Source organism: Halichoerus grypus, chromosome 1 (genome assembly GCF_964656455.1).
Source record: "Halichoerus grypus chromosome 1, mHalGry1.hap1.1, whole genome shotgun sequence".
NCBI lineage: Eukaryota > Metazoa > Chordata > Mammalia > Carnivora > Phocidae > Halichoerus > Halichoerus grypus.
Window position 1 is genome coordinate 190,817,927 of NC_135712.1, and position 27,512 is coordinate 190,845,438.

General features: G+C 42.4%; 2 protein-coding genes across 11 annotated transcripts in view; one reads left to right on the forward strand and one right to left on the reverse strand.

The window, feature by feature from the left end:
* The window catches only part of ACOX2 (acyl-CoA oxidase 2), a 31,468-nt gene extending 15,356 nt beyond the window's left edge, over positions 1–16,112 (forward strand). For 2 of the 3 annotated variants that reach the window (XM_036071730.2, XM_036071733.2), the window contains 4 exons: positions 2,965–3,182; positions 10,262–10,394; positions 13,588–13,691; positions 14,784–16,112. In XM_036071730.2, coding sequence (XP_035927623.1) covers positions 2,965–3,182; positions 10,262–10,394; positions 13,588–13,650 — 414 coding nt within the window. In that variant the 3' untranslated portion in view covers positions 13,651–13,691; positions 14,784–16,112. The remainder of the gene's footprint in view (positions 1–2,964; positions 3,183–10,261; positions 10,395–13,587; positions 13,692–14,783) is intronic. The other variant, XM_036071726.2, reaches the window with a different exon arrangement.
* KCTD6 (potassium channel tetramerization domain containing 6) lies at positions 16,106–26,826 on the reverse strand. Of its 8 annotated transcripts, XM_036071758.2 has the most exons (4): positions 26,698–26,826; positions 26,028–26,128; positions 18,741–18,810; positions 16,106–17,503 (listed from the first exon to the last, which is right to left on the reverse strand). In XM_036071758.2, exons 2-4 carry the CDS (start codon positions 26,036–26,038, stop codon positions 16,817–16,819), a joined length of 768 nt encoding a protein of 255 aa, XP_035927651.1. In that variant the 5' UTR covers positions 26,039–26,128; positions 26,698–26,826; the 3' UTR covers positions 16,106–16,816. The 8 variants fall into 8 exon arrangements, with proteins under 8 accessions (XP_035927651.1, XP_035927654.1, XP_035927655.1 ...); XM_036071761.2 differs by lacking the exons at positions 26,028–26,128; positions 26,698–26,826 and adding an exon at positions 24,925–25,090; XM_036071762.2 differs by lacking the exons at positions 26,028–26,128; positions 26,698–26,826 and adding an exon at positions 24,406–24,571.
* Positions 26,827–27,512: the final 686 nt, after the last annotated feature.

The following is a 27,512-nucleotide window of genomic DNA, read 5'->3' on the forward strand; positions in this document are numbered from 1 at the left end:
CATCGGGCTGGGGACTGGGGGCTCCGTGGTGCCCGTACCCGGTGCAGTCAAGGCAGCACGGTGACGGAGACACAGGCTGCCGGGGATCCCAGAGAAGTGCAGCTCTACCCGGCATGAGGACCAGAAAGGCTTCCTAGAAAGGGCACAGAGGCCAAGACTTCAAGGATGAGCTGAAATTAGCCAGGTAAAGGGTAGAGGCTGTGGTTTGGGAAACGAAGGTTTCCTGGCAAAGGGAATAGCAGGTGGAAAAGGAAGAGGCAAGAAAAGGGGAGGTGCTTGAGGAAGTACAAATTTGGGTGCTAAAGGAGGAAGACTGAACCCAGGAGAGGTAAGCAGGTAGGGGAGGAGAAAAGATGGGCAAGGCCTGGGACCTTCTGCATCACTGTGAGCAGTTTGGTTTCGTTCTCCTTGCAGACTGTACCACAGGAGTGAGGTGATCAGAGTTTCATTGTCGAAGAATCATACAGGCTGCCTGGGGAGCAATGGACTGGAGGCTGGAGGCCAGTTAAGAGCAGGCAGCAGCAGTCTGGGCAAGGGCTGAGGATGGTCCTGACCATGAACTTGGCAGAGGGCATAGAGACAAGTGGGAGGATGCAGACATATTAAGGGCATAGAAGATAGCAAGAGCCTTCAGAGAGTAATGGGGTGGGAAAGAGGTTGACTCCTGAGCTCCAGCTTAGGCACCTGGGAATCTGGTCCTACCTACAGCTGCAAAACCAAGGTGAACACTTCGATCCTCAGGCATCAGGCCCAGGAATTGGCAGGAAAGCCTGAGGAGTGTTTTCTAGCAGCCCTCACGGGGCAGGCTGGGCGTGAGCGCCACCTGGTCACCCGCCCCCTCTCCCACATCAGCTGGTGCTGGTCTTAACGCAGCCACCATCCATGGGGCTGTGTCTACCGCAGGAGCACGCCCTGCTGTGCTAAATGTCCTATCAACACAGAGTGGGGTGAGCCAAGGCTGTGTTCTCACCAGACTACCACAAAAGGAATCACAGCTACCCATTATGCATCCATTTTCCAAACCTATGCTCTGCCTTCCAGTGGACCAGACACTGCATGCCAGGTTACCTCATTTAATACATACCACCCTGGGGGTGAGAGTAGCATAATCTCCATTTTAAGGATGAGGACATAGAACTCAAAGGAATTAAGTCCCAGAGGTAGAAAATAGTTAAGATGCTTTGCTTTCCTTTCCCCCACAGATGCAAGCTGTGTCCTCAGAGAGCCACTGTGTGTGAGGGAGGGAGGTGATCCCCAAGTTCTATGGGCACCAAGGGTGGGAAGCTCTGCCAGCCTAGAGGAGAAAGGCAAGTCCCTTCTCCTCTGGCCATTGTAAGCTGAAGAAGAGTGGCTTCCTGGGGAGATGGTGCCCTAGCTGACTCACCAAAGTCATAAGGGGCAGGGAGAGCTGCAATTTCTGAGCTTCATGCTTTGGAAAAACCATCTACTCTACAGAAACCTTAAGCACCCACCAAGTCCCATCTAGAAACCATAAATATGCAGGCAAAGAGTGACAGCAACACAGGGGAGTGGGGAACAGTGGCCTAAGTTCTGTTTCCAGCTCTGTGCATGACCTGCCTCTCTAAGTGACCTCCAGTGTCCTTCCTTCTCTGGGCTGTAACTTCCCGGTCTGTAAAATAAAGGGGCATGGAAAAGACCTTAAGGCTCTGATGGGCTCTGGTCCTATAATCTGAGACCCTGCTCAGGAGAGAGGTCCATCCCCTAGGAACACGGGAGCAAATGCTGGTACCCATTCTAATACAGCCTCAGTCCAGGTCTGTCAACACCTCATTATGCCTCACCGGGGCAGCCTCAGCAGGCTGGTGCAGCTCCTGCAAGTACAGCCCTGTGCACATGCAATAACCCCTCCTTGCCCCCCTGAGGAAACTTCTTTGAACCCTCAAAACAGTCTAAGCCTTGCTACTTCAGGCATTACTGGGAAATCTGCATTTTCACAAGATGCCCATCTGATCTGTATGCATGTAAACATTTGAGAAGAGTTTTATTTGCTTTCCTTCCCTCCCCCGCCCCCCCCCGTGGAATTCATATACCTAACCTGATAACAATAAAACAATAATGCGCATTTATCTTGGGGAGAAGGGGAATATTCAGAATACTCAACAACCAGTAGGGCAGAGGCACAGGCCAATCAGAAAGGACTTCAGGCCTAACTGAAGCAGGGGCCTGAAAGCCTCCTGCTGGGTCAGGCATTCGTCCTTTATTTGCCGAGCTGTGGGGAGGAGGGGGTCCCAGGGAAGGATCCTGGCTGACAGAGATGGGGGGTCTCACTCAGTTGAGGGCAGTGGTCACTTACCAAATGGTACCAAAAGTTTTATAATTTTTTTTAAAGTAAGCTCTACCCCCAACATGGGCCTTGAACTCATGACCTTGAGATCAAGAGTCATATGCTCCACTGAGCCGACCAGGTGCCCAAAAGTTTTATTTTAACTAGTGACAAAGCCAGACTGTTGGATATGGGCTAAATAACAACCCTGCTTACCTTGCAGAGTTTACTCTCTAGCTGGGATAAACTTTATGTCCATCGTGTACCTCTACTTTCTCACCCCAAGACACACACAAGCACACACACACACACCACTGCCTTAAACATGGCAAACAATAAACAGCTGTTTTCTTAAGAAAAGTGGTGCAGTCCTCCACTGTCTCCAGGCCAGGCTCCAATACCCCTGTATTCTTTCTACTTACAAACCTCCTTGAAATTTCCCCCAAACAAAATGAGGAAGCCAAGGGCCAAGTCCCAGAGCCCACAAGCCCCCAGCAGGGGCACACACGCACACACACAAAAGCATGGAGACCCGCGGTGAGCTCGGAGCACAGGCAGCTGCTCGTCGGCCCGCAGGGAAACACTTGGCCACAGCGAGCTTACTCCAGCAGTCTTGCCCAGCCTCCAGGATAACTTCTGGAGTCAGAAACCAGAAGCTGATGGATCTTCGTGTCTTTTAGGCACACTGCTTCTATATCAGCGTGAAGAGTTTTACAGAAACTCTGGAGAAACTAGAAAACCAACCGGCGGTTCAGCAGGTGCTCAAACGCCTCTGTGACCTCTATGCTCTACACGGCATCCTGACTAATGCCGGTGACTTTCTCCACGATGGCTTCCTGTCTGGGGCCCAAGTAGATGCGGTGAGAACTGCCTACCTGGACCTGCTCCGCCTCATCCGGTGAGTGGCTGCCCTCAAACCATGGTAATCTTCAGAGAATAGCCCTAGACCCTTTGTTCACTTCCCACTCCAAAACCTGCGGCTCCAAAACCTTGCTAAATGGGATCCGGCAAAAGCAGCAACCACCCTGGAGAGGTTGACACTGTAGCGTGATTCCATCCACATAAAGCATGATGGATTAATGAAAGAAAAAACAATTAGAAATAAAAATGCTTAAAAACAAATGACCTCAACTGAATACTCTTCAACATTGTAAAGGAAATAGGAAGAGTATCTACATGAAGCATCCTACCATATTCATAAGATGTACTAATAATATCAATGAGTCTTAATCATAGCTAATATTTAAGGAACACTTATATGTGCCAGGCATTATGCCAAAAGCTTTCACATACATCATCTCATTTAATCCTTATAGTCTTTTGAAATGAATACTATTAATCTCCCCCATTTTACTGGGGAGGAAATTCAGGCTGAGGGGAGTAAGTAACTTGCCCAAAGTCTCACAATCAGCCAGGGGAGGAGCTGGGTGCAATCTGGGGCCTGTCTGACCCCTGAGCATATGCTCTTAAACTGTATTAAAGTTAAGGTGGGGGCGATTGTTTATTTCAAATATATCCTTCTCTTTGTTGAATGTGCTTAGGCAAACTCTTACTAAGTGGACTAAACTTATTTTAATTCTCCCTCAGCTTCAAGATTAATTTTTTTTTAAAACCCGGGAATTCATACACAGATTCATAAAGCAATAATACAAATAGTTCTTAAATGCAACATAATGCAGTGCAATTAAGGGTCATGACATACTAATGCAATGCTTTCATTCTGTTACATTATATATAATCTAAATGATCACTTTAAAAACATTGAAATTGGGCGCCTGGGTGGCTCAGTTGGTTAAGCGTCTGCCTTCAGCTCAGGTCATGATCCTGGAGTCCCGGGATCAAGTCCCACATCGGGCTCCCTGCTCAGCAGGGGGTCTGCTTCTCCCTCTGATCCCCTTCCCTCTTGTGCTCTCTGTCTCTTATTCTCTCTCAAATAAATAAATAAAATCTTTTAAAATAATAAATAAATAAATAAATAAATAAATACATCGAAATCAAAGCCCCAACCTGAACGGGGCACTGGAAGAAAAACAAACCATTGTTGATAAGATAAAAATGTGCTACTTGAGAATGCAACCTTTTCTGAGAAAATAGGATGACTGTTTTATGTGGGGTGGTGTGATGTGTGTGTGTGTGTGTGTGTGTGTGTGTCTTTTCCCCTAGAATCTCCAATAGTTCACATTATCTGTAAGACTAAGATAATAAAAAGGCAAAAGATTTGAAATTTAAAAAATAAACTACTTGTGACAAAGTTTAAAAAAAAACTAGATCAAATTATTTTTATTTCTAACAACATGCAACATGTTACAAACCATTTAGGACTCCATATAAGCACCTAACAGATATTCAGTGGTCAGTAAATGTTCAATTAAATCATCAAAAACTGTCAAAAATACATTTTATACAAGTATGCCCTAGGTATTAAACTTTCCCTAATATAGAGAATCCAGTGGTGGGAACCATTAATAGCAGAACTGAGTATTGCACAGTTCAAGCCCAGGTGTATCTTAATTCTGAAATGCTCGGCATTTTATTTTATTTTATTTTTAAGATTTACTTATTTATTTGAGAGAGAGAGCCTGAGCGGGGGGAGGGACTGAGGGAAAAGGAAAGGGAGAGAATCTTCACGCAGACTCCCCATTGAGCACAGAGCCCAATGCACAGGCTCCATCCCAGGACCCTGAGATCATGGCCTGAGTCAAAATCAAGAGTCAGCTTAACCGCTTAACCTTAACCAACTGAGCCACCAGGCACCCCTGAAATGCTCCGCATTTTAAAGCACATGAAGACAATAGGATACAAGCCTTGACTGACAGAGATGATGAAACACAAAAGATCACCCTAACACCTCATAAGCATGATTTTTTTTATCTGCAACGCCATTTCTAAGTGCTTGCCTTGGCGCCAGAGACTTACAACTTAAGACCAACAGCACTGACACAGGCAACTTATGCATGCATCTAACCCACAACACTTGATTTACTCAGTTGTGGTTCTTAAGTAACCTTCCTATCACTGCAAGGGAGTTAGGTCTGTAACAGACTCCATGCTTGTAACAGTTCTGTGTCATAAGTCCCTCCCTTGATTACTTAGTATCACCCTCTGATTTCTAGATGACAAATGAAGGATGGCACACTATTACATGTGACACTAAGAACCAGCTCTCTGTATAATGGTAATTGACCCAAATAGTTTATAGTTGTTTAAGGGGTTGCAAAATCTCAGGTGGGGGACATACAGGTGAAGATGGCAGATTGATCATATGCATTTACTTTTGTTCCCTCCTGAAACCCCATGAAAACACCAGCAAATGGGTTGAAATTTTTAAAAAGGTATAAACCCACAAAAAGAAAAAGAACAGGGGAGGAAACATGAAAATAAGAAAGTAGATGGACAGTGACTTAGCAGATCTGAGAAAACTGGATCATAAACCAAGAGTGGGAAACAAGTTATACCAAAGAACCCCAAGAACTAGCAGCACTGTGTACCTCTGGCAAGAGGGGTGAAGGTAAGACCCACAGGATGGGCCGAAAGTCTGTTTCTAGAAGGAGCTGAACTCCCAGCTCCCCTCCTTCTCTGCAAGAGATTTGAGATTCTCCTTGGGGCGCCTGGGTTGCTCAGTCGTTAAGCATCTGCCTTAGGCTCAGGTCATGATCCCAGGGTCCCGGAATTGAGCCCCACATGGGGCTCCCCACTCAGCGGGAAGCCTGCCTCTCCCTCTCCCACTCCCCCTGCTTGTGTTCCCTCTCTCACTGTGTCTCTCTCTGTCAAATAAATAAAATCTTAAAAAAAAAAAGATTAAAAAAGAGATTTGAGATTCTCCTTGATTCCACCCTGGCAGAAGGGTACACAGACGGCCTGTGGGCCAGGGAACATCAGGCATAGTTGAGAATGAGGCTACCCTACAGAAAACAGGGGCCTGAATAAATGTTTATAGGCTAAGTGCTAACCTAAGCCCCCTCCACCAGCCCTCTTTCCTCCGGTTCCCAGAAAACTGGCAGCCAGGCGAGTACACTACAGGAACACGACAGCGTGCTCCTTCTCTGGAGAATCTGACCAGCCCAAAGGAGAGAGAACTGAACATACTGACACCATGATCCCCCCAGTTCACCCCAGAGTGAATCCCACACATTGGCAAGCATGCCCAGACTTGTAATCAGATAGCTAGTGCCCCACTCTTAGCTACGATCAGAGACTCAAGATCCCCAGACACCTGGGGAAGCCCCAACATAAAACAGAGGCCCAAACAAGCAAGAATGAAACAAGTTGGAGGGAATCTTCAGGGTGAAGGAATCTGTTTAAAAAGATCAGTAATATCCTCAAAGAGTTAAGAGGAGATATAGCAACGACAAAACAAGAATGTCATTTCTTAAAAAGCAATATTCAGAAAAAAAAAAAAGCTCTATGAAACTAAAAAATGATAGTGGAAATGAAAAACCCAGTGGAAGGACTGGAAGAGAAAGTTACATAAATCTCACAGAAAAGAAGGCAAAAAGACAAAAAGATAAAAATTAGGAGAAAAGATAAAAATAGTAAGAAGACTGATCCTAACTGCCCATCATCTGAAAAAGAGGTCTAGGAAGAGCAGACAGAGAAAATAGAAGGAAACAAACCATTAAAATAATTCAAGAAAATACTCCTCAAATGAAGAGCACGAGTTTCAGACTGAAAAGGCCATAGATGCTTACAGACTAAAGGAGACACACACAGAAAAAATAAGTCAAGCATACAGTGTGCAAAATGGTAAATAAATGCTATGAAGAAAAGGAAAGCAGGGAAGGGGTCAGGAATGCCGGGAGTGCAATGCTGGGGCGGGGACTGTGGTTTTATTTTATTTTTTAAAGATTTTACTTTTAAGTAATCTACACCGAACACGGGGCCCAAACTCACAAACCCAAGATCAAGAGTTGCACCTTTCACTGACTGAGCCAACTGAGCCAGCCAGGCACCCCAGGGAATGTAGTTTTAAATAAGTCAGAGAAGGCCTCCCAGGGAGGGTGATGTTTGAGGAAAGATCTCAAGGGCTGGGGACAGGAGAGGAGCCATGGGGTTGGCTGGGAAAGGAGCACCACAGGCAGAGAAGTCCAAACATTGGAGGCCAGAGCATGCTTGGCACATCCATCCAGAGAACAGAGAAGAGAACAGTGACTGAGGTGGGGAATGAGAGCAGAAGTCAGAGTTAGGGGTGTACTGGGGCAGGGGCGAAGGGGGGTGGAGATCATTGCAAAGACTTAAGACATTGGCTTTTACTTTGTGTGAGAGTGGGAGGGTTTTCAGCATTTCAATCGCCTGATGAATTTTTCTAACGGATCATTCCAGCTGCCATATTAAGAACTGACTGGGCAAGGGGGATGACTACAAAGCGGGGAGCCCAGCTAGGAGGTTACCTCAAAAACCCAAGTGAAAGATGATGTTGGGTTAGACTGGGTGATAGCACCGGAGGTAGTGGGAAGTGGATGAAGTTTGGATATATTTTGAAGGTAGAACAGGATTTGCTGACAGATGTGGGGTGTAAGTGACAAAGAGGAGCTCAGGTTTTTGGCCAGGACAGAGTTGCCATTTGCTATAAATGCACCAGATTTGGGCAGGATGCACAGGAGAAGGTGTAGAAGATCAGGAGTTTGGCTTTGAACATGTTAACTTTGAAGGGCCTGTTAGAAATCAAGATGTTAATAAGCAGGTAAGTGAGACTGGAGAGAGAAATTTGGAAGTCATTAGTATATGGCTGGTATTTAAAGCCATCAGAAGGATATCACATGGAGTGACTGTATAAAGAGAAGAGGCCCTAGTACTGAGTCTTGGGACCCTCCAAAGAGGATGAGAGGAGGTGGCCTTGACAAGAACTATTTATTTCAGTGGCGCTGTGGAAGTGAAAACCTGAACGGATCTAGTCTAGAAGAGGTGGAGAAGAAAAAACAGCAAAGCATAAACAAGCACAACACTTTTAAGGAGTTTTATCATAAAGGGGATCCAAGATCTAGAGTAGATGATGGAGAGGGAAACAGACTCAAAAGTTTTTTTTTTTTTTTTAAAGATTTTATTTATTTATTTGACAGAGAGAGACACAGCGAGAGAGGGAACACAAGCAGGGGGAGTGGGAGAGGGAGAAGCAGGCTTCCCGCGGAGCAGGGAGCCCGATGCGGGGCTCGATCCCAGGACCCTGGGATCATGACCTGAGCCGAAGGCAGACGCTTAACGACTGAGCCACCCAGGCGCCCCTCAAAAGTTTGTTTTTAAGATGGGAGATAGGACAGCCTGTTTGTATATGAAAATGATCCAGTAGAGAAAGGGGATTCTGACATTGTAGAGAAAAGGCAAGAGAATTTCTAGAATGTTATTCTCTAGTAGGCAAGAGGGGAAGACATCTAATGGTCGAGGAGGGACTGGCGTGAGCTGGGAGCCTGGACAGCGTACCTGTACTAAAAACAGAGAAAGCACGCATAAATGCATGGGTGGGAACTTGTGGATGTGCTCTTACCGCTTCTATTTTATCAGCGAAATGGGGCGAAAAGTCATCTAAGTAAGAGAGATGGGGAGGTGGGTAGTGTGGACTTAAGGATCAGAGAGAATGTGTGAAATAATTATCTAAGACAATGAGAGAGTAAAGGAATTAGAGCAACGTCATATGATCGCTAGGCAGCAGAAGGGCCCACCTGAGCCCCTTTCACACCAGTCAGTACTGGTTTCCCAGACACCTATAGCTACAAAGGTGGTGGCAGAGAGTCGATGAAAAACTGCTGAATGTGTTTTTGAGGGAGTGAATATAATAGACCATGGAATTTCAGCTGAATAAGGAAGGAAGGGAGGCCACCAGGAGGATGAGGGACATGAAGTAAGCGGTGGGTGCGGGTAGGGTCAAAGAAGTGTGAACAGCCCTAAGTGGAAATCCTCTTGCAGCGATGATGAAGGGTTGCCCAGAGAAGATGAAAGCTGGTAGGTACAGTATCCCCGTCAGCTCCACTGCTTTGTAAAAGGAGGGCTAGGGAAGAGCAGAACCAATCACAATGTTATGCTTTATATTCTTTGCTAAAAAAAAAGGAAGAGAAGCATGTGAACAATTTTTTAAAATATTTCATTCAATAGGCTAAAACACATTTTGTTGTTTGGAAAAGAAAAAAAGGGGGGGCTATCAGAGTCAGAACTCTAGAGGGAGTAAGCTAACAGGGCAGGAGCCAGTGAAAGGAACACACCCCACATCACGGAGAAGGTGCAGATGTGGAGGACGGCGTCCTGGGGTGGGATCTTGGCGGAGACTGACAGAGGGAGGCTGCAGAACAAGGTAAGCGGGGAAGATCCCAGAACCGAGAAGCCACATTTTAGATGAATGAAATCACTAAGGATGATGACAGAAGTGTTGTAGAGAGAAACAGTGGACAAGCAGGTAGATCACTAATAGGAAGGACATGGTAGGGACACAGCTCAGCTGTGGGCAGAATACATAAAGTCACAATAATATACACACATATAGCCATCACAGTGCAGGCAGCGAATGTAAGTCTGACCGAAATCGTAACTATACTGGGGGCAGGAAGGCCAAGAAGAAGCTGGGGTAAGGTGGGGGCGGGGGGGGATGACACAGGGGTGAGGGTAGGGGACCAAAAACATATCCTTATCTTTTTGTAATGGAGAGCTGACAGATAATATCTAAAACAGAACAATCAAGAAATAGCAATCCAAACAAGATAGAGACAATCAAAAAATATCAGCTAAAAGACTGAAACTGATTCCAGGGGTGGGGGAAGTAGAGGTGCGACAGGGAGGTGCTGATTTTAAATAACAAGCCTTGAAGACTACTGGACTCTTTATACTTGTATATAGAACAGATCAAAAATTAAAACTTCTAAAAAATTAAAGCTGAGTTGTTCAAAAGTGAATAATGAGGCAACCTCTAATGAGGTGTTGTTATTCACCATCCCTGATTAATTAGATTCATAAGAGCAATCTAAAATACTCACAAACTCTTGTTTTCTCTCACAGGAAGGATGCCATCTTGTTAACTGATGCTTTTGACTTCACGGATCAGTGTTTAAATTCAGCACTTGGCTGTTACGATGGAAATGTCTATGAACGTCTGTTCCACTGGGCTCAGAAGTCACCGACCAATACTCAGGTAGTTGAGTAGAACACATTATAAATTATGTAAGAGAGCAGAGAACAAGCAGTGAATACACCTCCATGTTTTCTCATTTTAATTGATTCCCATTAGGTTGGAAATCGATTGGCATAGCATGTCTGTTGAAAATATTTTGAGAATACATAAAAGAAGCCAGGAGTGGGGATGTGGCCTGGCAGGAACTCTGAGTCTGGACTGTAATCAGCAAAAGGCATTGCTCAGAATTTGGTAAAGGGAATCAGGAGGAAGGTCCAAGCTCTAAATCATGGCTTGACATACCCAAGGGCACACACACATAGTGGCAAACTAGCTTTTAAGTAACAAATATGAGAAGATAAATCATTGCTGTGATTTAACCATCTTATTTTCAGCCTTTTAACTCTCAGTTTTGTGTTGATAAAAATGGGTATTCAGGGGGGAGAGGATTCAGGGGATGGGGGATCACTCTCAGACGTGACTGTCTGCTCGAGATGCCTCCTTCCTCTGCACTCTGAGGAGCACAGTGCCAGGAACAAAGAAGGCTGCTGCAGGGCCATCGGCAGCCCAGGAAAGCCGTATAAATGACAACTACAAAGGTTACGGCAAAAAGATCCCCAGCTGTCCTAAGAGAGAACACCAGAACTCTATGTCATTGACAGAAGAGGGGAGGACTCAGAAAATCCTAATGATCTAGGGCCAGCGTCCCAGACTCTCTGCTGTAAGCCTCACTGGGAAAGGTTATGAATGCCAATGACTACAATAACTGGAGTAAAGAAATAAACCCTATATTTAGAATTTGATGACCAATATTTAATAGAAGATTTGATACACATGATCAAAACAAAGATAATCTATAGATACACAACAGATTACTTTAAGCTCTATAGTGCAAATATGTTACTCAGATAGTGAAGCTTACTTTTTTACCCCTTAGGTCAAATTTCAGAAAAGGTGTCTTAACACCTCATAAAATTGGCAACTCTCAGGCTTTCATTCACACTTAGCATGGTGTTAGACTTGCTCTTCACATTTTGCATCCTGTCATACCTCATAGCTTAATTTAACATGATTATCTAAAATTACAACACAACTGGTCACCTACAAGATGCTTGTCAGGTAGAAGGCCAATCCATTTTGGTCATTCCCTGTCTGCAGGGAGGCATCCTTTTAACTTGACAAGAAAATATAAAGAACTTATCCAGAGAAAGTATGATACATTTACTGCTTAATACAGTGAAGCTACTTCTGGTGTGTTACTTTTTCTAATAATTAGATCTCCCTAATTCTACTATGGCATAAAACGACAGCAGTCCTCCTATTCCAGATGCGCTCCTGTGGTCTAAGGATAAACATATGACGCTTCACCGAAAACCCGACCCTGTTGTTAACAGGGGCCAGCAAATGCTGACATATCTAGCTCAAACCTGCTTACCCAGCAATACAAGGAAATATGCCAGTTCTGATCCCTCATCTTCACTAAAGAACACAGGGAGTTTTCTTGCGTTTTTTTTTTGTTTGTTTTTTTTACTTTGTTTCTAATCTTCACTTTAAAAGCATTGACTCTGGATACTATATGAGGGCAGGCTTATGTAAATGAGGGGCATGACTGGTCCACAGCATCAACAGAGCTGGTAAAATGTTGATGCACTTCATCCCATTCACTCTTCTATTTTTCCCTATCTCCTGCTACTTGACTGTGAACAAGGATGGAGTCTTCCTCTTCCTAACACCAGGATCTGTCTTGGAGTAGACACTTTGCAGTTATGGAATAAATGAACATAGTTTTATGACCCACACAGTGAGATGAAGAACCTGCTGCAGACACAGAGCTGCAGACTCTGACCATCTTGGCTTACGTCACCTTGCTAAGAAGGGGACAGGTATAGCAATGTGGCTCTTCCATGCACAGCAATTTGGGAATGGGAGATTATCAATGACCTTGGAGAAGTGTTGCCAGTTAGTTAAAATGACAGTCGGTTGACTACTGATATACAGCCACATAATCTTACATTACTGACTCCTTGAGAGCCTACCAAAATAGCACTTTTAAGGTATATATTTCTAATCTGCTATAATCTTGAAGCTGCAGTAAGAGACATTTTTTCCCTCGTTTGCACTAGTAGAAAAAGGCACACGGCAGGTATTTCAAATAAATTAAAACAACAGCTACGTTAAAACATGCCTTGGAGACACAAAATTACAAACGGGAATATATTTCACTGACATTTTCTACCAAGAGAAAAGTGCAATGCTGTTAAATGTCTTAGAATCATAAGGCAGTCTCTCTTCTGTCTGGGGCAGGTGAGTGTTGAGCTTTATCCCTAGATAGGATGATGTGCTCTCTCATGGTTTACTCTAGCCATGGTGTGTTTTTTGGCTTTTTTCCTGAGCTGGATGCTATTTCAAGCCAGATTCTCCAAAGTGAATTGCAAAAGGCTGTTTCTGCTCCCCATGTGAATTCATATTTACGTGATTCCCTATAGATGCAAGCAGTGCAGGAACCACTGGGGATAATTTCAAAACAAGAATCCTATTTCCCCCAATTATTCTACTGTAAAAATTTGTCCAAGTAGTTGCTAGATGCATTAAACATACCTACTGATTCATTCATTCAGTCATTCAATAAATATTTATTGAGCATATGCTATATGCCAGAAACTATTCTAGGTACTAAGGCTACAGCGGAGAAAAAAAAGAGTCGCAGACCCTGTCTTCAATGAGGAGCTTAAAGTTTTAGCCTAGACAGGCAAAAAAGTAAATAAACAAGTAAATGTTAAAAGATGAGGCTAGAGCTGTGAAGGAAAGAATCAAGATATACATTAATGAACAATGGGAAATAACCTACTCTGACATAGAATCTTGCTTACCTTACTCCACCCTCTGGTTCCTTGCTTTGCGGTTAACGTTCAATTTCAAAGAACCTCAAAAAAGTCAAGCATTTTATTTGTATTAAATTCCAAAAGCAAATGATAAGCTGTTTCTTAATTGGCCACCAGCATCCACAATTTAAAATCTGCATGAGAAAAGGAAGGATGCCCTTTGGAAAAAATGTTTCTCCATATGTTCAGACAAATGGATTTAAAAAATAATTTTTAAAATTAAGAATCTTATGTAATGTTACTTTTTTAAAACTAAAAACTTAATTTGAAGGTAAAGGTCATTAATGCTGGCAGAAATATTATCTTAACAATGCACTTTTTTCTACAAATAGGGGAACCCTGCCTATGAGAAATACTTAAGACCACTATTACAAAGTTGGAGATCCAAGCTGTGAGGTCATCAACAGCATTCAAGAGACACCACCATGTGATAATGGTACTATGGCATATATAGCATTAAACTTTAAAGTATGCTTCATATACACTTCATATATTTCAAAGTGTGTGTGTATGTGTATAAATATGTGTGTGTGTGTGTGTGTGTGTATATATATATATATATATGGTTGTTTTTAAAGTAAGCTGTAGGGGCGCCTGGCTGGCTCAGTCAGATAAGCGTTGGCTTTCGGCTCAGGTCATGATCCCAGGGTGCTGGGATTCTGGGATGGAGTCCTGCATTGGGCTCCCAGCTCAGCAGGGAGTCTGCTTCTCCCTCTCCCTCTGCCCCCCACTCGTGCTGTCTCTCTAATGAATAAATAAAATCTTTTAAAAAAAACAATAAAGTAAGCTCTATACCCAACGTGGGGCTTGAACTCATGATCCCAAGATCAAGAGTCGCATACTCTACCGACTCAGCCAGCCAGGCACCCCTTAAAGTATATATTTTTTAGAGTGTCATTATCTGGATGGATGGATGGATGGATGGATGAAACATCTGTGATTTACTTCAAGATAATCCATGAAATGAAAAAGGGAGAGTGAAAAACTAAAGACGGTTGGTCAATGGGTCCATGAGTGTTTGCACTATTCTACTTCTGAATATGTTTGAAATTTCCCACAATAAAAAACAGTAATGCTATCCATTTGTAGCATCTATTTAGTAAAACTAAAGAGTTTTACTTTAGATCTAAAGTCAATAGACTCATCAGTTATCACTTACGTCTAATTTAGCACACATTTAGCCAAGGGTTTAAAAGGACATACACAATTCTCCTCCAAAAGTGTCTGTACTTGGAGTAATCTAAATAAAATGTAGAGCCCTGAGAATACCACTGAGTATCAATTTTTGAAAATCAACTATTTCACAATGAAAATGATTTAAATTTTCTTAAAAAGGCATAATTGTCTCAAATTACCCAAATATAATCAAACTACATTTTTCATATTGTGCAAGGGAATAAAACACTCAAAATTAAATTCCACCAGACAAATTAAATTGCAAAAAATCTCAGCTGGCTACTTTTCCTAATTTACTCATAAAAATAACCATTTAGTTGTTAATAATTTTTTCTTTCTTTTTTTTTTTAAGTAGGCTCCACACCCAGCATGGAACCCAATGCAGGGCTCAAACTTACGACCCTGAGATCAAGACCTGAGCTGAGATCAAGAGTCGGATGCTCAACAACCAACTGAGCCACCCAGGGGCCCCTTAGTTGTTAATAATTAATAAATCTGAGAAAATTTGCCAAAACAAACTTCTCTCCAGTGAACTGGGCAAGGAAGAGACCCCATAAGATTTTACCTTTTAAAACGCTAGAACTATTACTCCCATTTCCACATCAATTTTCAACCCAAATCACTCTGTCTTGCATCTACCTCTGCCAACTCAACAACACATAAGTGGCTGGATAGTTTTTTTGGGGGGGGGGTAACCTCTAATCAATTTTAAGTATGAGACAATTTTCTAAAAAGATAACCTCACACTAGCACGTTTACTGAAACCACGGCAACCTGCCAATAGCATGAAGGGGTTTTAGTTCGAAGACGGCTGAAGACGGTTTAGTTGAAGATGGTGAAAATGGGGTAATTATAGGTTTCTAGATGTTGGTCACTTGTCACATCTTAAAATAAATTTTCAGAGACATGGGCAAAAATGGATGTAGGTAAGTGTTCTCATCCTCCTTTTAGAGAGAGAATCTCAGAATCTTCTCATGAAGAGGAGAAAAGGAGTGACCCACCCAAGGGCCCACAGCCTCCGAACCCTACTCTTCCCTTAGAAAACAGAGAAGAAATTACATGACTTCCTTTTATACGGTGTTCTAGCAAACTAGTCTCACTATAGCTAACATAATCCTTCCTGTAACTTCCAAGAAAGAGAATCAAATCAACTATCCAAAATAAGACCACAGTGAAGTAAAGTATATACATATCTCCTGTTCCAGAGCCTTCACTCACCGCAGTTTAGTTTTTCTCCTCAGGAACAGACTTAACTGTAATAATAAAATATATTTGTGGGCCACCATAATATTCTGAGAAAAAAAGTGGCTGAAGAGGCAGTTTGTCCCTGTGCTCAGTACAAAGCTAGAATAAGGGTCATATTCAGTGCTGACAACTGGTGGCTTACTGAGAAAATATCTGTAATCTTAAGCCCTATTTGAAAAAATTTATCAAACTCTATGTTCACTGTTCAAATATGCACTCTTTTAGACAAAACAATTAATTCCATCCATTCCTGCTCCAGCAACACAGGAGATTCTATAAGCTGCATCCTAAGGTTCTACTGAGTCCTCGAGTCAAATACAAAGGTGCCACAGGCAGTATATCCCGGGACATAAACCGAACAACGCATACTTGAGGCAAGAAATAGGATTTCCCCCTTTAAGTAATAATAATCAACAAATACAAACCTAATTTTCATATTTCATTTTTTATTAGTTTTTTTTTTTTTCTTCTGGTAGACAGTACACTTGGGAATCATACTGCACCAGGCATAAGAAGTAAGAGTTCTACCACAGGGACATTTTGTATTCAGAATCCAATATAAATATTTCTAGTCAGACATTTCCATGGCTACAGATATTTGGTTGCTTGATTTATATGCATAGAAAGAAACAGTTGTCATAACTGTAAAAAGCAGTACTTAACAAGTACTTTTAAATGATTGGAACAGTTTTCCTTTAATATTACAATACTGCTTATTGGTTTGGAAACTAGGTCACCCTACATGATGTTTTTTCTCAAAGGCATCATGAGTACTCTGTTTATTCTTTCATTCCTGAATTTTTAGCCTTCTAGTTGAGTTAGGGACCATTTAATCAGAAATCATTGTAGCACTGTAATAAAAAAAGCTCTGTTAAGAGATTATATACCATAATGATTTTTATACTTCTTTTTATAAAAAAGGTATCTGGAGGCTCCGAACAGGCACATGCATACTCAAGGTAAAGGGAACAAAACATAGAGGAGTCTGCTAAAGCACAAAACTTCCTTCTGGTCGTCAATGCCTTCGAATAAATACAAATATTAAAAAAAAAAAAAATCCCACACTGTGATTTAAAAAAAAAAAAGTCTCTTCCATGTCCTGGAGAGTCAGTTTCCAGGAACTTCTCCCAGGCTTCGAGATCAGTCATCGGTCTTCCGAGCCAGCCTACAGAAAGTCCAGTTGTGCTCCACTGTGTTCTCGTTGGCCCGCTCGCTCATGTGATGCACTCGGGTGTTGCGGATCGTGAAACCTTGTTTTGTAATGTATTCCATCAGGTGGACCCGGAGAGAAACTTCCTGGTGATAATCACAGGGTCCGAAAGTAAAGGAAACCTGGCAATCTCTGGTGTCCATCATGTGCTTATTCCACTTCGTGAAATAGTTTGAGATACCTTCTAGTAAGGAATGGACTTTGGTGGTGATGGTTAATTGGGTTATGATGACAGCTACTGGATTGGAGTACTTAGAAAGCTTCCGAGTACTAGATAATTCCACAACTTCTTCAAAAGTATCCATAGGATACAGAGGCTTAGGGTCATTGAGACATTGAATCAAGGGCTCAATCTGATAAAAATCTGCTTCTTTCCGAAGCAGATCAAATTCCTTAAAATCCAGGGGTAAGGTCAACTCTGAAGTTCTTAAGAAGTTGAGGACATATCGGAAAAGAGGTCCATCTCGATCAATGAAGTAATTGCCTTGAGGGTCTCGAGCTGTGGGGAAGTCCCCCCCAAACATAGCTCCAAGCATGGAATCCGGGTAACGCGTCAATGTGGTGAGAGACGTTGTATACAAGTGTCCACCTACATTTAACGTGACTGGGTCAGTCATCTGAAATTTTTAAAAAATGATAAGTCATCTGAAATTTCTTAAATCCTAACTTTGACAAATTAAGAAAATTAATGGTAACAACAAGCAAGGCAAAAGATTCCTTCAGGCTATAATGTATTTAGCAATCCTATAATGTAAAATAGCTTTACTGTCAATGATAAACCTACCCAGATGAAGGGATCTAACATTCTCTTTCAATAAGAAAAGGATAAATCTAATTCATTAAAGCCTTACACTAAAAAAGGAGAGCATGACTTCCAAAGCCACTTAATTTCAGGCCCAGTATCTACAAAGAAGTTTTTAGGTCAGAGTACACTATTGAAGAGAAAAGCCAAGCTAAAATATACTCACATAAGTTTTTTCTGATTAAAAAAAGAGAGACCTTCTTTCTCCTTAACTCAATTTAACACAAAATAGAATAAAAATGATTTGATAGTATAAAGATAATCTACTTTCAATACTTTTGTTTTTCCCACTCAAAAAGGGGAACAAATCGTAAAATTTATTTTAAAAATAAAAATTTGTGCAGACCTAATCTTTATAACTTCTCCATGGAAATAGCAGTGCCAAATACTAAATTAGAATACATAGATAGTCAACACAATCTTATATACCCAAAGGCTAACAGCAGCTTTCAAATTTTATAATCCGATCATGTATTCACTTTTGTAATAATGTTGCAATCTGGCCTTTAATTTTGAAAAGCAAGCTTCTCTAAATAATACACCATAAATATACCTTCCCTTTTAGAGGTTATATGTAAGAAAATAAAAATAAAGACAGACTTCTGGTACTAGACAAGTGAAATATTTCTTACCAAAGGAAAAGGAAAATAAGAAGACATGCACACTCAAAAAAAGTACAGGTGGGAGAAGTGGCGGCTTCTCAACCTTTAATTTCCCTAACACAAGAAAATATCCTCTGTACCATTACCTACAAGACCATTTTAATAGTCACTACTCTATAAGTTTTAAGAGCAACATACTTTAAAGACCAAAAAAATATTATGCTCTCAAGTAAGTGATTATAACAAGTTACTTAGTTCATACTGACTTTGCTTACATAAAAACACCACACTAGACCCAAAAAATAAACTAATTAAGCGGGTAGGATGATGTACTAATTTACAATTTTCATTCTTATAAGACATATTATACCTAAGAATACAGAAGAAGGGGGAAAAGACACAAACAAATTATTTGCCAGCCTTCAAAATGCATCTGCAAAAGCATCTCACCATATAGCCCCAGTCTCCATTATCCATCTGCTCCAGCGCTGCTGTCTCGGGAGCCCAGGGTCCAGGGAAACTTGGGGAGAAGAAAAAGACATGTAACAGCGCATGTAACTACGAAAACAGACAAGGATTTTCCCAACCAACAAAACAGACAGCTACTCATCTTTGCTTAGCCAAAACCGGCTACAGGGCAAAGATGTGGAGAAGAAAGCATTCCTCTAGAACCGTCCACACACACCTAAGAGATTGACAATCTTCAGAGAAAAAAATTATCCTATGCTTAGGGAAGGAAGAAGAGCCTAGTAAGTAAACCAGTCATTCAAATTCTACCTATCCTCTCTGAAAATTCAATTTTTACAATTTCTACAGGAGAACATTATGATTAACTGTACAACCCTATCCTGGTGCAAACCTGTAATAATCCTTATCAAAAAGGTGGTTTAAGGAAAGGGAGAGAGGGAAAACTCTTTCTTATCCATTTCAGCTATAGAAACTAAACATCTCAGGAAAAGCATCAGAAGCCATAAACCTCCAAGACACCAGTATCACTTTCCAAGAGAAATACATCAGAATGGTATTTCTTTTATAACATAAAAAAGCACTAATTATACTTTTAATAATGATATATTTCATCTTGTACAATAATCAAAACAAATAGAAAACAATTTAAATGCCAAATCATCAGAGCACAATTTGGGACAACCTTACAAATCTGGTTGCAAGTCACTCAGCCAGCACTTATGGAGAACCAGCCTGAAGACACTGATAAACACCCAGATACTAATGATGCCAGTTTGAATTTACTTTTATCTACAATTCAAAAGCACTTAAACACTTTCCCAGCTACAGAAATGCTTTAGTCAGTCCCCTCTCACACGTATCATTCTCCAAATCAACCGGCAAGGCAAACTGCAGAGCAAATTTCAAAAGCTCTGGCAAGAGACAGTAAGAAACATGAACTTATCGGTATTTATCCAGGAAAAGCACTGGCTTTTTTATATGGTCTTTGAACAGATTCACTTTTCCCACTTTTAGAGAAATCTGGCACACTATTCCCAGAACAGGCCCTGGCTACAGAAGATCACAAAGGCTCTTTCTCAAAAAGGTCACTCAGGCATGTCGAGAACATTTGCATAGCACAGCATGGGCTGAAATCAGAGCCTGAAGCATCTATTTTTCCACCTTGCACATTCTTCAAAGAAAACAAGCTAAAATGTGAACCAGACAACGTGCAGTCAGGTTTAATTCTCCATACTCAGCAGTTGGATATAGATAGACCCCCACATGCTATAGGGTGAGAAACGGAACAAATGTCAAATTCAGGGGCGTTGTGACAACCTTTCATTCCTCTGACTTGCTTCTCAGTATTTGAGGTAAACAGAACCAAGAAAACAGGCTTTACCAATTTATATTATGAGCATCTGATTCAGTTACTGATACAACAGACAGACAAATAACTGATTTAAAAGGCCAGTCATCCAAAAGTTCTGATACTAGGCTCATCTTTGGCATCTTCCTATCACCCAAAGTTTTCATTCCTGACAGCCTCAAAAATAATTCAACCAACATTTATTATACGTCAACTTGGTGTGTGTGGCGGGTGCGATGTGCAACGTGGAGACACAGAAATAGGAAAGATACAATCCTTGCCCTCATGGAGCTTTCTATCTGTGAAGAAAGGCAACATGCAACAACTGTACAGAATAGTGCTACATAATGCATGGACTAGCAGAGGCCTTTGGGAAGAAAAAGCAAGAAAAAGCTCGCTCAGGAGAACTCTGCAGGAATATTTGGACAACCTGAGAGGAGGGATTCCAAAATGAAGAAACAATTTAAATAAAAAAAGATGGGCCTTTTTCTCCCACAATATTCCTCATACAATAAGCAATGCATGAATTACTGTCCCCATTTTAGAGATACAAAATAGAGAAACAGCAGATTAAATGACTTGCTCAAGTTCCTACAGCTAGAAAGTGACTGATTAAGAACTTGGATTTTCTGACTCCTAGTCTAGATCTTTCTATAAATCCCCTCTTTGGGTGGAAACTCAAAGAACAGAATCCAAGAAATAAGAAACTGAAAGGACTGACTTTAGACCCCCCAGCAGGTGAATTTTATTTACAAATTTAATAGTAACTCAGTCTAAGTGAGCAGTCACAATGGGTTTGTAAAAATTCCCCTGAGGCAAAATAGCAAGACCCTACTCACTAGGGTGACTGAAGGCTGGTGTCCTCTGTCTTAAGTGAAGTAAAGAACTCCAATCCATGAATGTCCGAATGATTAAATGAGAAATGGGAGACCAAAGACAAAGGAAAAAACCAGACATCATCAATGTTACAGCTGTTACGCAAGGTCTGTCCACCATTAATCCTTTTTACCCCTTTTTTACTGCTAAACCAAAACAAACTAATTTCTTGAACAATCATAAAAAGAAAATTAGATGATGCCTTTGAATCTGTTCCACAGCAAAAGCCCAGGTTCTGTTCGGATACAAAGATGTAAAGAAACCTCAAGCTTAATAATTCAAGAAAGCAATTATGGGAATCTATATAAGCCCATGTTTCTTAAAAAGCACCCAAAAGCCTCCCTACATTTGTGTAGAAGATACAGATATTAATAATAAAACGAAGTTACGATTAGTCGGTCACTTCCAATAACAATGACTAAACTGTCCAAAAAAAAATCAAATTGTTCACTAAAGAGCTCTAAGGCGGAAAAAATAGTATTGATCAGTTTAAATTTTATCCCTACTCCTTACTTCTAAACATCCTCTGTGGAGATGCTTAATGCTTAGATACAGCAAGAAATAAAAAAGCAGTTAGATTCCTGGCCATCCAATAGCTGGATAATCAGCCTCTAAATTGATGACTATTAGGAACATCTCAGAGACAATACAGATGAATGAAATAAAACATAATCCAAAAGAATTTCCGGGATAGTGTCAATCTCTCCTACTAAATCATTTTTCAGAGCTGCTAACAATTAGAAAATGATTCATTTGCTTTTCATCTTCTCTCTCTTCTGGAACAGTCTCTAGTGGAGGGCTTAATGAGAAGTTAAATGACCACAAGATAGGCAGCAGAAGGAAGATCTTAAAATGGGCATCAAATGGGTCTGTTTTACTTGATGAAGACAAAGAAAAATCTAATATTCCAGAAAATTTGCCAGGAATAGAGATTATGAGGGTAACAATGAAAAACTTTTTTCTTTAAAGTGACTCTCCTTACTAAAGATCATTTTAAACAGCAGTGAATGCAACCAAGCACAAACAATTATAAAGTTCAAAGAAAGGCTTCCAGCCCTTGAAAATCAGTCCTACCTGAAAATATCTGACCTTTGGTGCAAATAAAATTCTTGTGGAAACAAGTGGCTGACCATTCCCAAAGAATATAAAGCAGTACTGAAGATTCACCCACACTTAAGCTTCAAAGGTTTAATTATGACTAATGTGTAAATTCTGACAGTGTAATGTTAGCAGATAATTAAGCTAAGAAAAACACATACTAAAGAATTTGTAAAAGCCTTAAAAGAAATTGCTAACAATTTCCTAAAGTAGCAAATCTGAAAAATGCACAACCGAACAAGTTAATAACTTAAAGAATAACCTAAGAACCCGGGGCCATTCTCATCACTGCACAGCTACAATCAAGCTTTTGGTTATGATTAGCTAATTCTACATAAATATTCTGGATTTACCATTTCTGCTACAGACTAAAACTAAGCATTCTCCCAGGCAAAAGTCCTACTCCTATGTAACAGCTTATCCATCAGAATACACACCTCCAAACTCGGATAAATAATAAAAACCTGTAACTACTGCCTTCCCAAAGTTTCCAGGTAGCCCTTGTAAAATGCCGTTCTCCTGAAATCTTTGTGTCTGGCATTCAGAAAAGAAGACTCAATAAATTCCATCTATACATACCTTCAAAATGACCTATTGTACGGAATTCCTCAGTTCTTGAAACATGGGAGTTTGAAAATGAAATACTTTTTATAGTAACTAGTTCAGCGACATCTAAAGGGATCTTTGGGGTTAACATTCACATATAGGCTGACACTAGTAGCCAGGCACACAAGGAGAACATGATTATGGTGTTCGGGTATCCTTAACCATACCAACGCAGAAATAGATTGTTTTTCACTAAAATTATTTTTTTCTCTCTCCTCTCTCCATGTAGTCTAGAGGAAAGGAGGTCTAGATTGAAAAAATGACCTTAATGCTAAAGAGCTGTCACAAATAGTTGCAAAATCAGAAGATTCCTCTTACCCTCAGTTTCTACAAAATAAAATAGGATAATACCACCTTCCCAAAAATAATGATACCATTTAGGCATAACACAAAGGCAACAACCGACCTACAGGGTAACAACAGATCAGGACTAGGGTTCTGAAGTCACATGCAGGCCAGTGCAGAGGAAAAGAGAACTGGTTACTCGTGAGGATCTGTATCCCCCTTCCGTTCTTTTACTAATTGTGAGACCCTGAGGAAATCCCTCTTTAAGCCCAGCTTCTTTGCAGAAAAGGAAAAAATAAACAAGATCATGAATAGAAAAGCATTTATAAACAGGCAAGTATTAAACAAACGTGAAAATACTAATGGCAGTAGCATAAACAAAATTTCTGTGGTAAATTGAGAAACTTGAAAGTGTGAACACAAGTAATTTAGAGCCCTGGCATGGAAACAAGACAAATATGGAAGAAAAGCCTCTTAATTTGCTTCCAATCTCCCCAGGTCCTCCTTTCTCCAGACTTCCACAAGGCAGAATTACAGGTAAAGGGGAGCAGCCGGCTTGTATAGAGACCACCAGACATCTGAGCTCTTGATCACAGAAGGAACTTCTCTAAAGCATGACTCAGGATTATCTCTAAGGTAAAGCAAAATCCAAATAAATACGTGTGTTCCGTTTTAAACAGACTCTAAATATCAAAATTCAAGACACACTGAGGGATCCATAGAAGGATTCACCCTAGGATTCCTTTATGTAGGAATGCTTTGGGTAAAATATGATTTATGAAAATTTCAATCACACAAATCTTAGGAATGAGCATCTATGGCAGTCCTCATCACTCAATCCTTAGTATCTACAGTATTACATAAAATGAAATATTAGTAAGGACTGATAGTTCTCACCCACAGACCAAGTTCTCTCAAACTACCAACCCTGCAGATAAGAAGATTTTTCCTTTTCCTAGCCACACATTTGTTTATTTGAAAACATCAGTCTTGGGCTCGGGCCTGTACTAAATGCTGTCCTCTAGCTTTTCTCCTATTCTGAGATCGCACTTGGACATTTGCGACAGAAGAAAATAAATATGCCAAGGAGAAATGGTAAGAGATACCTGGGCTACCCCAAACATTCCTGGCCAAACCAGGTCACCCCGGGTCGGCTTGCCACTCAAACCTCTTCTATCACCAAGTCCTAAAATTGGATTTATCAACTTGCTCCAGAGCAGCTATACTTAAACAGAAACATGATAACTTCAGCAGAATATCCAGAGGCTCTGTTTCGTTTCTCCCGTCCCACCCTCAGACACAACCTCCACAACTGTCAGCCCAGCAGGTGCTTCGGTGGCTCCCCATTACCACGGTCATTTATCACCCCTGACATCAACCATTAAAAATGCCAAGATACACAAATCTGAGCATAAAGAACTCAGCTGCACTCACAGTGTGTCTCTGAAGGCAGAAAATGCCCTAAGGCAGAGCTCAGAAGCCCTGTCACAGCCTTTAAATTAGGGCAAACGGTGGCTAATAAGCGCCACCCCCTAAAACAATCATTTTTGAGCAAAACTCGAGGTGTCCCCGTCCGGGCCGTGCTTCGCTGTTGCCCTGTGGCCACAGTCTCCCCACCCACCCCACCCGGCTCGGCGTGGGACACGAGATGCTCCGGGCCCGGGCGGGGGGTGCGCCCCGGTGTCGCGAGCCCGGGTCCGCCGAAGCCGCACGTCCCCGCGGGGCGGGCCCCGGAACCCGCCCCAGCCCGGCCGCTCGGCCGCGGGCAGCCCGCCGCCGGCTCGTGCCTGCCCCGTAGCGCGCCGCGCCGGCTCCCCACGGTCCCCTCAGCGCGGCCCACCACCGCCCGGATTCTCCTTAACCCCGCTGCCCCCGCCGCTCCGCGCGGGCTTCTCCTTGTGCCTGGCCCTCCCGAGCCCCAGGCCCCCAAGCCCTGGGCCCGCCCCCACTCACTGCGCGGCGGCGGCGGGGGCGGCGGCGGCCCGGCCGGGAGACGCCGGCGGCCGGAGAGCGGGAGCGCGAGGACGAGCGAGCCTGCGCCCAGCGGCGGCGGCGGCGGTGGCAGAGCGGACGACTGAGCCCGCGCCCGGAGTTGCGGCTCCTGCCGCCCGCCGCGGGCGGCGCCTTCCCAGCAGAGCCGCGGCGCCACGAGCGCGGGCGCCCCCTAACGGCGGCGCGGGCGGGAGGCCAGAGGGCCAAGAGGCCGGAGGAGCTCAGCGGGGCGCAGCTTGGGCCGAGCGGTCAGGCCGGCTCCGCCGCAGTCCCGAAGGCCCGCCCCCGAGGCTCCGCCCCCGACCGCAGTTTGGAATCAACCCAGCCCCTGGCAGTTTTCCCTGCGTCCTCGGACTCGGGTCCTCACAGCTGTTTCTCTTGTTTCACCAACACGTATGGGGCCGCGACCATGTACAGCGGCTAACAAGACGGAAGGGGGTCCTAATGAGAGGAGAAAAGAGACAAGACCCAAGGAAACTGCAAAATAATGACAAGTTGTGATTCTAAGTCCTAAGAATCGCCGCCTGGGATTCTAAGTACAGGGTTGGAGGAATCGGAGAATAAGGGGAGGGGCCCCACGCGGTGGTGGCCAAGAAGACCTGGACACCCGGCCTGTGGCCAGAACACCTTCTGGCCTTGCCCTCCTTGAGGGGAAGCCACCCTCTGATAAGGCCACCCATCCGGCCCGGTGGGCAGGGAGGGGAAGGGCAGTCAGGCCCAAAGGGTCGACATGGGCAGCCAGGTGGAGAGAAGGGGAGAACTCACTTCAGCAGAGAAAATGACCCGTGCAAAGGCCCTGAGGCCCGAAGAAGCTGGCCCTAGGTGAGCCTGGCGCCGGTATCGTCCTCAGTCTACCACTACGGAAGCCAAAGCTGCAGAGCCTAGAGAATTACCTAAAGTCTCAGAGCTAACTGCTCGGCAAACATAGAGTCCTTCCAAATCCCATTCTCTTCCTGCTTCCTGCTAACCAGATCTCTGTCCTCTTTCAGGCGGGACCAGGTAAATGATGTTGGTTTTGTCCTTTCCCCTCTCCACCAGGATAACCCCTGGCCTTAGGAACTCACCTGTTTTTCATGTCTGCGTGTGCCTGAGTTGGCTCTGGGGTTTAACTTTTATCCGCATGATCATCACAGTCAAATCTGATAATTTGGTTTTTCTCTGAAAACTCAAATCGATAGGTTGAATGAATGGCATATGCTTCATTGACATGATTGAGTGCTGTATTATCATATTCGAAAGGACTAGATGAGGCTACAGGGAAATGTGTATGAAAATAAGCCATGCACAAAATGGCATACGTGGTATAATTCTAATCTTATGTTTAAAAAACACAAATATACAGAGCGCCTGGGTGGCTCAGTTGGTTGAGCGACTGCCTTCCGCTCGGGTCATGATCCCGGAGTCCCGGAATCGAGTCCTGCATCGGGGTCCCTGCTCAGCGGGGAGTCTGCTTCTCCCTCTGACCCTACCCCTCTTGTGTTCTCTCTCTCTCAAATAAATAAAATAAAATCTTTAAAAAAAAACACACACAAATATACATAGACAAAAATTTTGAAGAAAATATGTCAAGTCATTGGTCGCAGTTCTCTAGGTAATAGAATGGGAATGTTAGTGGTTTATTCTTAACGCACTTCTGAATTTTCTGTATTTTCTAGAATGCATAGATATTGAATTTATAATCAGAAAATCTAATGAGTTTTAGTTTTTACAAAAGAAAAACACTACCAGAATTACCCAATACTCAGATCTTCAGGATTTGGTGCCACTGAAAATTCAGCACTGCCCCCTGGCTTGCTGGTGTCCTTCAAAGAGTTATTTCCCTTTTCCTCAACCAAAAACAGAGGAATTAATTTTGTCAGTTGTTTTCTCAGAACTATTCCTATATATCTCTTGAAATATTTATTGCTATTATAAATTATATTTTCAAATATGCATTTTATAATATATTGATGATTACTGAAATGTGGATAATAACCTTGTATCCAGCAAACTTGGACTCTTTTAGTTCCAATAAGTTTATAGCCTCTCTTGAATTTTCTGTTAAATAATCATAGAGTCTGCAAGTAATTACATTTAGTATCTCCCTGTCCAGCCTTTATTTCCTGTTCCTTGTTTTACTGCACTAAAATCTTCAGCACAATGTTGAATAGCAGTGATGACAGTGGGCATTTCTATCTTGTTCTTGACTGTTTCGAATATGTTACCCTTAAAAATAGTGTTTGTCGTAGATTTTTGATAGATACCTTTTATGAGGGTAAGGAAGCCCTATTCTGCTTTATTAGGAATGGGTGCTGAATTTTATCGACGTGAGATTTTTTTCCCCCTTATCCATCAGTGGATTTTATTATATTAAACCGTCCATGCATTCATGGAATAAACACACCTTTGATGATGTGTTATTTTTTTCGATATAGTGCTGGATTGCATTTGCCAGTATTTCATTTAGGGTTTTTGCATCCATATCTACGATGAGATGTGCCTGCTAATTTCCTCCCCTCTTCTCTCCTTGTCTGGTTTTGCTATCAAAGCTACATGAGCTCATAAAATCA

What these genes read in the sequence shown, in the direction of transcription:
- KCTD6 (XM_036071756.2), bottom strand. Translation starts at nt 21,163, where the DNA reads ATGATTGTTCAAGAAATTAGTTTGTTTTGGTTTAGCAGTAAAAAAGGG. An exon ending in ACCAGCCTTCAGTCACCCTA is followed by an intron (nt 18,811 to 20,945) that starts GTGAGTAGGGTC and finishes CTTCTCCCCAAG; the next exon opens with TTTCCCTGGACCCTGGGCTC. An exon ending in ATGGAGACTGGGGCTATATG is followed by an intron (nt 17,504 to 18,740) that starts GTGAGATGCTTT and finishes TAAAAATTTCAG; the next exon opens with ATGACTGACCCAGTCACGTT.